Source organism: Schistocerca nitens, chromosome 4 (genome assembly GCF_023898315.1).
Source record: "Schistocerca nitens isolate TAMUIC-IGC-003100 chromosome 4, iqSchNite1.1, whole genome shotgun sequence".
NCBI classification, from domain to species: Eukaryota; Metazoa; Arthropoda; class Insecta; order Orthoptera; family Acrididae; genus Schistocerca; species Schistocerca nitens.
This window is the reverse complement of record NC_064617.1, coordinates 204,514,938-204,527,338: the sequence shown is the minus strand read 5'-3', so window position 1 is coordinate 204,527,338 and position 12,401 is coordinate 204,514,938. Positions and strand designations below refer to the sequence as shown.

General features: G+C 41.7%; 1 protein-coding gene across 1 annotated transcript in view; it reads right to left on the bottom strand.

Moving 5' to 3' along the window:
* Window positions 1-2,618: 2,618 nt before the first annotated feature.
* Window positions 2,619-12,401, bottom strand: part of LOC126253083 (protein Skeletor, isoforms D/E-like) — a 316,336-nt gene continuing 306,553 nt past the window's right edge. The window contains exon 14 of the mRNA XM_049954182.1: window positions 2,619-7,345. Within this exon, the coding sequence (XP_049810139.1) occupies window positions 4,412-7,345 (2,934 nt within the window). The 3' untranslated portion in view covers window positions 2,619-4,411. The remainder of the gene's footprint in view (window positions 7,346-12,401) is intronic.

The window sequence follows — 12,401 nt, the reverse complement described above, 5'->3', positions numbered from 1 at the left end:
ATTGGATTATAAAAACACGCAGAAAAGCTACTCCCCTGGTGTGTCACGAATGGAAGCTAGCGACTGACAGCACCATGCTGGTCGTAATTTGGTTTCTGCATTTACAAAAAATTAATTTGAGCACTCCCGCCATAGAGCGTAATACTAAAATACCTGAAGGTTTTATCCATTCTTTTGCTTGATTGTGTTAAATTTCATCCGTATCTATTTTAGGAGAAAACGCGATTCAAAACTATATTTATGGATAAGCAAAATTTTTCATTTTCCCTATTTGCTTTGTACGAATAGATCTCTTCAGCGCCTTTTTCCTGTGAGTTCCATCTGAGCATTGTGACTGCCTGATAATTTATGATTCTTTGAATTGTTCTTTGGTATTCAGCTGGGCAGATAATTCAGATTTTGGGCTATTTTGGTAAGCAACTTTTGTCATCAACAGATGGTACGAAGTTGGCTTGCCGAAATGTTGCAAAATATGAACAACACTGCCCAAATAAATAATAGAGGACAGTTGAAAATAATCATAAACAATGGAACTTTAAAAGCAAATGGTTACGATGCTATTTTATTGTGTTTTTCTTTTATTATGCTGTGCTAGTTGATCGGAGTGCTTTATTGTCAACATTTGGCCATCATTATCAGATAACTACGTATCTATTCCGCAAGTCGGCGGACAGTAAAGCTCTATCATCTTCAGTAACTGCTTGCAACACTTCATATGCCAATTGAACATCTGTTCCTACCTTTATTCTGGAATTCGGCGGACAGCACAGTTCACTGTTTTTATTTTAAAATCACTGAAATTATTTTGGTCTAAAACAATTATTCAATAGCTGTTCCACCCATGCCATTAAAACGTCATTAGGATATGTGCTGATCGAAATTCTCCGGAAGTGGACATTAAATGACTATAACTGATCTACAGTATTTCTCGCTGACAGAATATCAATATTATAGTCTCCGCAGGTAATGACTTTCCAGTTAAATTTTCATAAGTATGCTAATACCATCTCTATTGCATTGATGAAACGTGAGATATTTCTCATTGGTAGCTGTTTGCTGTCGGGAATACTATTCCATCCATTTCCAAATCCAGTAAAGCAGCCAATATTTTCCAGCTCTATGTGTGATATAAATGAATCCATAATCATTCATCCTTGTAGGGTGGATAACACACTTTAATCTTCTTTTTCGGTTGCCTCTGTACTTTATCCCTATAAGCTGTTCGTATAAGTAATATTGTGTGGTTTCTGGATATACATCAGCACATACGGTGTGCTGCTCTTATAAATGATTATTGTTATACTATCGCCACGAAAAGTGAACAATATTTAAAAAAACATTTAATCTCTTCTGCTAGAAGAAGCTGTAATGAAAGCCAATAATATCCTTAGAATGTTATGTGCTGCCCTGATGAAGATGTGCCGTGAGTACATTGAATTACGAGAAACAACTGCCTCTAGTGTCATCTAATGGGCTTAAGGAGCAACACTGTGATGACAGGAGTTATCTTTCACTGTGTGGCTTGTAATAGTGGATAGTTGGTCTACTGTGCAGCAGATCACTCTTCCATAAAAAGGTGAATTACAATAACTTGTGAGCAGCTATACAATTCATGACATGTCCCTGCTGTGAGCCGAAAAAACACAGCTTTGCATGCAACCCTTCTGTTTGTTGCACCTTGAATACCGATGGTTGGATCTGAGCAAAGGCATCCTATCTACCAATAGGGCACCATCAGCGAGATGGTGGATTTTTTGTCATGTGGGAGGTGTTTACAAGGGATAAAATGGGTCTCTGGAATATCAGCCATTATGCCTCGTCAGTGAATGATACAGAACCATCTGTCTCTTCATGTGCTTCTGTATGTTTTTCTGTACTACCCTGAATGTGACATGGACATTTAGGACGATTATGCACTACCCATTTATTCCAGAATTTTGGCAGAATGGTTCGAGGATGCTTGATTGGCTACCTGTGTCACCTGACCTCAGTCCCATTTGAGTACTAAGTGAGATATGCATACCTTGGTCTCAGCTCTCATCACTCTCTGAGCCTGAGAAACCGTTAATTGACAATCGAAGATTTCTTCATGCTTTTTGTGTTACTTGGTGACCATGCCATGATGCATCACTTTCTCACCAAAACAAAGAGGGATGCTATATGATACTAGATATTTGTGCCTAATTCAGTTGCATGTGAGTGTAGTCTAATATATGTAGTTAAAGTATCTTGAAGACAGCTGCTTTGCTTCCATTCCAGGTTACTTCATTGATACCCACTGTTCTGAAACCCTGAAAGTTCTTTCCCATTGATTTGTATTGCTATTATGTCTGCTATCATAAAAAATGAAAGTGTAAGGAATAGTATTGTCCAATGTATTCAGAGCAAGGTGCACACAATTTTGGCTTATAGATGAGTAATGCAATTACCTGTCTTGTGTTTGATGTGTAGCAGTGAATCTTGACATCTAAACAGGAATTCTTTAAATAATCTATTGTGATGAGGCTCTTTCTCTGCTCCTGTGCACAATATACATATTTAATTTTGTGTTGATTTAATTTACTTTTATTTCCTATTTTACATCAGAATATTTACAATAATTTGATATATTTGATGCATATATGTTAACAGTTCAGTTTGGCAGTTATAATTTGTACACTGTATCAAAAATAAAATCTACTTTGAGGATATACTGATATCAAGTTCTGAAAAGTACAAAAATATGATTCTTGGAACAAGAAAGTAGAGACTTACTACTAAACATTGTATAAAAAAACAACAAGAAATTAATTATATGTACATTTCAAAATTGGTTTCATTGTAATCCAGTATAAAAGAAAAATAGCTCTTTCTCTATTACTAAAATTACTTGAGGACAGACTTCCACAGTTCTGAACAACCTGTCAGATAGGGTAAATGTTATTTTTACCGTTTATTAGGAAAAATTGAAGTAGATGGAAATTTTAGATTCCTGGAACCCATTTTAATGCAATATAAATGAAATTGCTGTATTTGAATCTTTTTTTAGGTGCTCCAGTTGCATTGTTATATTTGTGAAGAATAGTAAAGAGATACAAATCTGAACAGCAGTAACAACTTTTAGGTATGTTATTTTGCTATCAGTATTAATTTTTTGTATTTTGAAGAATAACACTGTCAGATTTCAGTCACAGTAATGTTTACAAACATTTATATTTGCACAAGGCAGAATAAGAAATGAGCAGTTTGGTCACCAATAAAAAATATGAAATCAAGGCAACATTTCTGCAGTCCAGCTCAGAATATATGGTCAGAATGGTACATAATGAAGGATGAACAAACAAAAATACTGAACCAGCATTAAGTATTACTTTCTTCTGACTGCAATGAAATCAATAAATTACAGCATGTCATAGTATAATTAATAATAACTGGCTTAGTTATTTATAATTATGACTCTTTTATTTCTTATTTAATCTTCAAAATGTAAAAAAAGAATAAAGAAAACTTAGCTTATAAAATTAGTTAACTAAATGTGAAATATTTTGAGCAGATATTTTTGTATGGTGAAAATGTGGACATTTGTAATGATACATTGAGAAACAAATCATTGGCGAGTATACTTCATTAATTTCTAAGTAATACAAATAAACATGATGATCACAATGACAGTTTAGATTACAAAATAAGGACGCTACACATATACAGAATACTATTGTTTAATTTCATCAGAATTTTAATAAATGCATGTATTAAGTATTATACTTCCATTCACGCATCTATGTTTTAACTGGAATGGAATGACAAGTTTCAGATATACACAATGAATTACCCTAGGTTTCCTTGAGGAATATAGTTGATGCTTAATAAATAGCTGAATTTGTTTGTGTGATGTACATGGAAAGGTGAATTTCCAAATTTATTGTTAGCATGCATAATACTTAGTAAGTATGTATTGTCACTTGTAACTACCTCCATAACATTTGCATGAAATTGTAAAATGAATTATAATAAATAAATGCTGAGGATGAAATGTGTAATAAATATGGTTTAAAATTACATCAAAAGTGCACTTGAATTTCAAAATTATAATGTGGCAGTACACCATGGTTCAGTATGTAATTTCAAGCAACTGAATGATTAGCGAAGTTTTTTCTTAATACTTCATAATACTCATGAAAACAATTTGTTGTGATTTTGAGCTCAGACGTGGTAGAGTACATGTTTATTAAATTTGCAATGATAATACATCACTCTGTGCTGTTGCTGACTCTGCTAGGAACTTGTAATAGTTTCTTCTGTCAGTACTACACAATTGTTTGACAAGGATGGTAATCACTTTTAAAATGAAGAAAACATAACAGATCACTTAACAGTTCTCTGTTTACCCTGACTCAACTGTTGAAAGGAGCACAGAAGGCATATATTTACATTACAGCCAAACAAAAGTGGCTACCAGACACATTATTAATGCCATGCTCTCTCTGTGGACTGTACATGGAGAACCATTTACAGCGTTACCCCTGTTGCCAACTCGCATGTCCTCTACATGTATGTGCTGCCTGTCTTCTTCCTGGTCATCATCCTTATCACTAACATGATGACCTGGTTCGTGATGTGGAACAGGTGAGCGTTTGTTCCGACTGAGCCCTCTGGAGGTGGTGTGTGGATCTTCCCTTTGCACAAAACTACTTTGATTTATGTGTTGTGTAGGTTCTGTGTGCTGACTAATGTTCTTGCTCAAGACTGTTTTGTCTGGTGAAGCCATTTCCTCACTTTTGAAGCCACTAAGGTCATCCGTGCTCTCAGCAAATGGTATTGCCACTTTCTTTGCGGTTTTAAATTTTCTTGTTTTTACAGGAATTAAGAATTCTTTTATCTCTGAGGCTTCTGGCGTGAGATCTGAAGAAGCCTCATCCGTACTTTCTACCTGTCTGACCAAAGACAGCCGTGTGCTTCGAGCCGAATGAGTGCCTGGATAATTCGTTTTCTGTTCACCAGTTGAGCGTTGTGAATCACCAGGAGAAAAATGCAGTGGTAAGGTTTGTGCCCGCTTTTGGTTCTGAATTCTGAGTTGTGGTATGTTTTCTGTCTGCACTACAGCAGGTACAGGTGGAGGAATTTCTCCACGAAATGGTCCAAACTGTGGTAGCTCTCTAATAAGGGCAGCAGTGCCAGAGGGACTCCGATAATTGGATGAGGATTCTCCAGGAGGGTTAGAAATAGAGGACGCTAGAGACGCATCTACCACGGACTTCCCATCGTATGTTACTACTGTACCGGGAGCAATTGTGGCGTCGATACTGGGCGATATACTTGGCTGATGATTTCTTACAGAACTCGTTTTATATTCAACTGGAGGTAGATAATACGTATCTAAACGTTCAGCCGCCATTGGTGTTTCATCTTGAGATTCTTCAGACTTTTGCTGGTGCCTGAAAGAGGGGACGTTACCTCGAGGTGGAACTCTAAATGTACCAGCATTGTTGTTAGGATACAATGGTCTACGGACATTACCTGGTCTCGGTCTATTTGCGAATAAATGTGGTGGGCTTCGTAGAGGTTGGCCACTGTTTCTGTGATGGATGCTGGCTGCCGGAGGTATTAGATCGTCTGGCAGCGAAACAGGTTTCTTGAGATTCACGTTTGAAGTATTACTGTTAATTATTCTATCAGGAGGGGAAGGAATAAACATTGGTTCGAACAGTTCTGGTCTCTGACCTTTAAATGGGTTTTCATTCTTGCTCTCTTCCGAAGATTCTGCAACTACATCAGACAGCAATTCCGCGTCTAGCCTTTCAGAAGATTCCGCGAGAGTTTCACTTTCGGCAGATGATCTGTCCTGAGCAGCTGCGTTTTTCTGTGTTATGGGCTTAAAGCCGCCTTCCACAATAACAGATTCGGGGTGGAAACCCGTGTTTATAGCTGCAGGCATCAATGCCGACGGTTCGTCTCCGCCCTGTGTCGCTGCCGACGCGAATGTTGCAGGTGATTTGCTTTCGGCGTTCTCCTGTGATTGCGGTTTGTTAGCTGAGACTACGTGTACTGCAGGGGGCGTAACTTTGGGTGCGACTCGCTGGGCCGCCAATGACGGCAGTTTGGTCACAGTCTCTAATCTGTTAGTTGGAGTTGCAGTTACTCGTTGCACATTTCTCTGTGAGAATGTGGTCTGTCTTTGGTAAGTCGTCATCGATGGTATGGTTCTCGGACTGCTAGGATATAAAGTTAACGGCCTTTGATATACAGAGGAACTTACTAATGGTCTATATGTGCCCATGTTTGGCGTCCTGTAATAATGTTTCTTCATACCGAGTGCATAATTTTGCGGCGCTGCTGTTGATATGTGCGGCTTCCTCATTGCGGCTGGGATTAAGGGCCTGTGCATATGGGGCGGGGAACGGTGAGCGACGGGTCTTCGAAACGAAAGGTGCATCTGTTGAGGTCTGTAACTTATCGCTTGCGTGTACAACCCACTTGTTGGCGGTTTTGAGGCCGGAATTGTCTGTTTTGTGGTCGTCAGTTCTGTAGAGGATTGTCCGTCTAGGTTGGCTCCAGCAGATTCAATTTTGAGACCCGTTCCGTCTACATTTCCCGGTTTGGGTGTTTCCGACTGTCGCACAGTACCTGTCGGAGGAACCGGTTCGTGTTTCAGTTCCTGCAGGGTGTCCTGCGTTCTCAGTGGTGCTTGGGAAGAAACTTCCGCCCCGCGGTCTGTGTGGGCGGCCAATGAGTAAGGAGTGGTTGCGTGGATCACCGGCCTCCTCATTGGATCGACAGGCGTCAGTTCTCCGTGACTGGAGTGGTAGCTCTCTTTCCAGCGGGATACGTCCGTTTCCGTGCTCCTCGTGGCATCGTCGCCTTTAGTTTTGTCAGTTTTCGCTTCTGCTGCTTCACCAGCGTGTTGTTCAGATTTTGTACCCAGTTTCTCCGATTCCCGATGAAATTCGACACTGGCCTGCTGTGATGATGCGGCTAAAGGATTTTTACCTGGGGACGCGGCGAATTCGTCGATGTCTGACGAGATGTGCCTCTCGCCTTCATCATCATCTTCATCATCCTTCCCAATTGTGGAGTACGCGTAGGGTGTCACGTTGTCTTGGGTGTTACCGTAGAATACTTCGAACGCGTCTCCTTTTCCGTCGCTCGCAGTCTTGCTGTTGTGGTAGAAGACGCCGTTCGGCTTGACCCTGGTGGAGACGCGGATGCTGGCCCCGGGCTGCAGTTCGCCCTCCTCAGAGTCGTCGTAAGCGGGCGGGTCTTGGGGCCCACGGCTGACGCTCGCAGCCACCGGCTCGCTAGCGCTACCGCTGGCGTCGCACCTGTCCAGGACGTTTATCTTCCAGCCCAGGTATCGATGAGTGAAACACTGAAAAAGAAGGACAAAAATTGTGCATCATTTTCCAAATGGACAATATCACGACATAATTTCAGCTACAAATTACTAGATTCCTGATTTCCTGTCAGAACAGTCACAGTTTGTGGTAATTGAAACCAGTCATACCTGGGATTCATCCAGGGAAAGTTGTAGGTATGGATAGAAGAAAATAGTTTTCACCAACTTTGACCCCATACGGAACCGTTGTGCACAGCGGCTGTATATCATTACAAGGAAGGATAGGAATACAGCGATCAGTCGCAACCCAATTATTTATTTACACTATTGGCCATTAAAATTGCTACACCAAGAAGAAATGCAGATGATAAACGGCTATTCATTGGACAAATATATTATACTAGAACTGACATGTGATTGCATTTTCACGCAATTTGGGTGCACAGATCCTGAGAAATCAGTACCCAGAACAACCACCTCTGGCCGTGATAACGGCCTTGACACGCTTGGGCATTGAGTCAAACAGAGCTTGGATGGCGTGTACAGGTACAGCTGCCCATGCAGCTTCAGCAAGATACCACAGTTCATCAGGAGTAGTGATTGGCGTATTGTGACGAGCCAGTTGCTCGGCCACCATTGACCAGACGTTTCCAATTGGTGAGACATCTGGAGAATGAACTGCGAGGGCAGCAGTCGAACATTTTCTGTATCCAGAAAGGCCCGTACAGGACCTGCAACATGCGGTCGTGCATTATCCTGCTGAATTGTAGGGTTTCGCCTGGATCGAATGAAGGGTAGAGCCACGGGTCGTAACGCATCTGAAATGTAACGTCCACTGTTCAAAGTGCCGTCAGTGTGAACAAGAGGTGACTGAGACGTGTAACCAATGGCACTCCATACCATTTCGCCGGGTGATACGGCACTATGGCGATTACGAATACACGCTTCCAATGTGCGTTCACCGCAATGTCGCCAAACACGTATGGGACCATCATGATGCTGTAAACAGAACCTGAATTCATCCGAAATAAAGACGTTTTGCCATTCGTGCACCCAGATTCGTCGTTGAGTACACCATCGCAGGCGCTCCTGTCTGTGAGGAAGCGTCAAGGGTAACCGGAGCCATGGTCTCAGAGTTGATAGTCCATGCTGCTGCAAACGCCGTCGAACTGTTCGTGCAGATGGTTGTTGTCTTGCAAACGTCCCCATCTGTTGACTCAGGGATCGAGACGTGGCTGCACGATCCGTTACAGCCATGCGGATAAGACGCCTATCATCTCGACTGCTAGTGATACGAGGCCGTGGCGTTCCGTATTACCCTCCCGAACCCACCGATTCCATATTCTGCTAACAGTCATTGGATCTCGACCAACGCGAGCAGCAGTGGCGCGATACGATAAACCGCAATCGCGATAGGCTACAATCCGACCTTTATCAAAGTCGGAAATGTGATGGTACGCATTTCTTCTCCTTACACGAGGCATCACAACAACGTTTCACCAGGCAACGTCGGTCAACTGCTGTTTGTATATGAGAAATCGGTTGGAAACTTTCCTTATGCCAGCACGTTGTAGGTGTCGCCACCGGCGTCAACGTTGTGTGAATGCTCTGAAAAGCTAATCATTTGCATATCACAGCATCTTCTTGCTGTCGGTTAAATTTCGCGTCTGTAGCACGTCATTTTCGTGGTGTAGCAATTTAAATGCCCAGTAGTGTAAATATTATTGCATACAGGTTTCAGCTGTAAACAGTCATCTTCAGTCCATTCGACTGAGTTATAACCCAACAGACTCCCAGCAGTGCATGCCACCATACGACTTTATTCTACTCACGCATACATGACCATATTTCTTTGGCAGCGGCTTCAGCTGCCAGAGACTGTGGTCATGTGCGTGGGAGTTGTGTTTGCGCGCGCGCGCGCGCGCGTGTGTGTGTGTTTTGTCTAATTTCGAAGAAGGCCTTGTTGGTCGAGAGCTCACTTTACAACAGTGTTTATGTTGTGCCTGTCTGCGACTCAGCGTCTCCTCTGTATGGTGAGTAGCAACTATCCTTTTCATAATATTAGTGCAGATACAGTGATTCAAAATTACAGCACAACATATTTTGTAGAATTAAAATATATCAGTTCACTACAAATTTTTTGCATAGAACGTTGGAAAGAGTTTTACACACTTCCCTTGCAAGTAGCCACTATGGTGAACGTTAGTTGCCTTTCGTGCTAGGACGGATGTGCTGTGTCTTCATTTTCTGCAATGTTGTCCCAGTTGTCCACGTGTTTTTGTTGCGACCCCTACTGCTGCTAAGTTGTTGTTTCTGTTCCTCATCCATCAGAAACAACTTCATGCTCTCTAATAATGTGGGATACAAGCTGTTAACTGCAGCAGCAGTCGTATATCAGTAATGTTGTTATGATGAGTGATGGTAAATAAGCAAGCTGTTGTACATGCAATAACGCCAGCCGCCTTCATGTGTCTGCGTGTTTGGGTAAGCACTGTTCGTATCGTGGCCCATCCCCCACCCACCCAACTGTCCCAGTCCACAGCGCAGTGATTCGCACAGCACTGCACTGCGTCGGCAGGAGTGGCACACCTAAGCATTATGCTACTGAAGCAGCTATACATTATACAACATGTACATCATGCAATAAATTTAATGAGTTTTTAACATTTTTTACGTTCACTGGTGTAAAAAAATATGTTCCAGTGCCTACTTCACCCTCTTAGAAGTTTATTATTATGTTTTAGTTTCTAAAGGAGCCTATATTCTTCTCCAGGGTTCAAGCTATCTCCACGTCAAATTTCAATGAAATCGGTTCAGCGGGTTGGTCATGAAACCGTAAAAGGCAGAGTTATTGTTACATTTAATAATACTGCTATGGAAGTATGGATTAAACACATTGAAGGTTGTATGAGCATTGAGTTGTATACATAGAACATATCAACCAATAAAAGCATTTTCACAAATCTGATGAAGTTCAGAAGTCAAAGATTAATAGTTTTTTCAAAGAGTAAATATTTTCCCTAATTTCTGTAATATTCTTCAAATATGCGTTGTCTTTTTTGTTTTAAGGGCTCTTTTTTCTGCGGTCGCAGTGTTAGAAGTTACGTGGGTTATACCGTCTTTTACAACTGTAATACAATTATTATTAAGACAAAACGAGCTTCACTTTGTTGAAAGCGTCTTCAGTGGTCACTGTAACAATATGCCTTTTCTTACAATTTTGTCTACTACCTTCATGAACAGTTATCATGCTTCCACTGACTGTCGTAAATAGTATTAAATTATCATCGGTACTCTCGGTATATTTGTTTCTTACGTCGTTCTTCACGTTCTTCTGACATATGTGGTAGATTTTAGAACAGAACACTATCACTAACACTACGTATATTCAGGTTTATTTGTTGTGAAGGTCCGGCCGGCCTTTGTGACCAGACTGTTCTAGGCGCTACAGTCTGGAACCGCGCGACCACTACAGTCGCAGGTTCGAATCCTGCCTCGGACATGGATGTGTGTGATGTCCGTACGTAAGTTAGGTTTAAGTAGTTCTAAGTTCTAGGGGATTGATGACCTCAGCAGTTAATTCCCATAGTGCTCAGAACCACTTGAACCATTTGTTGTGAAGGTCCACTTCCCATCTCTCCATTTCGTGTGCCCCGTTTTGATATTGCAGGATGGATTCATCACGTTTTTGTCGTTGCAGGAATGTCTGCTACTGCTCTGTGTGTGTTTGTATTTTTCGACTGGTGTGTGTGTGTGTGTGTGTGTGTGTGTGTGTGTGTGTGTGTGTGTGTGTATGTGGTTTTATGATTTTTTTTCGACTTTTGTGTAATAAAGAGAGAGAGAGAGAGAGAGATGTCTTTATATGTGTGTGTAAGAAGAGTTTACATGCCCAGTAGGTCCTAACTTCCGTGTGCATAAACCTGTACCATAGTAAAGCAATAATTTTTGCACACAGAAGCTCTCCTTAAACACACACACACACACACACACACACACACACAAACAGGCAAACCTGTTACCATCAAAACAAAAGCAAAACAAAAGACGAACGCGTGCCGCAATATCAAAAAGAAGTACAGGCAATAGCGAGATCGCAATGGGTCTTCACAGAAAAGGTTGGGTTGGGTTGGCCGCGCCGGATTAGCCGAGCGGTCTAGGGCGCTGTAGTCATGGACTGTGCGGCTGGTCCCAGCGGAGGTTCGAATTCTCCCTCGGGCATCGGTGTGTGTGTTTGTCCTTAGGATAATTTAGATTAAGTAGTGTGTAAGCTTAGGGACTGATGACCTTAGCAGTTAGGTCCCATTATATTTCACACTCATTTGAACATTTGGGTTGGGTTGTTGTGGGGGAGGAGACCAGACAGCAAGGTCATCGGTCTCATCGGATTAGCGAGGGACGGGGAAGGAAGTCGGCCGTGCCATTTCAAAGGAACCATTCCGGCATTTGCCTGGAGAGATTTAGGGAAATCACGGAAAACCTAAATCAGGATGGCCGGACGCGTGATTGAAGCGTCGTCCTGCCGATTGCGAGTCCAGTGTGCTAACCACTGCGCCACCTCGCTCGGTTACAGCAAAGGAAATGGAAAATAGTGGATATATTTAGCGTATCCGAAAGTGTTCTGTACTACAGTTTACAACATGTGAACAATGTCCTTTCCACATTTCCAATGACATGTCTGGTTTAAGCTCCTCGATACATACTTTCCGTTGTTTCTTTTTCAGTTGTGTTCATTTTCTAAATGACATGGGAGTTTAATGCGAAGACGTTTATAAACTAGGACACGTGAAGCGGCCATGTCGTGTTTTGCGCCCAACGCTATGCTTGTTGCATAGATGTTCACACGTCTCCATTCCCCATTAGTGAGCGTACAGAAAGTCACTTTTTTTACAGTTTTACAGGCACCTGTTTTACATGTGTATTGTCATCACTTGGCATTGCTTGTATCAGAACTAAATTGTTCAATTTCCTCGGAACGTAGTACACCACACACGTTTGTCTCGAAAAACCATGCAAACTTGAACTAACATCTTTGTGTTTATTGGGTATGAGGCTGTAGAGTCGGCCAATGTGCCATGGATCGTGCTAAGGA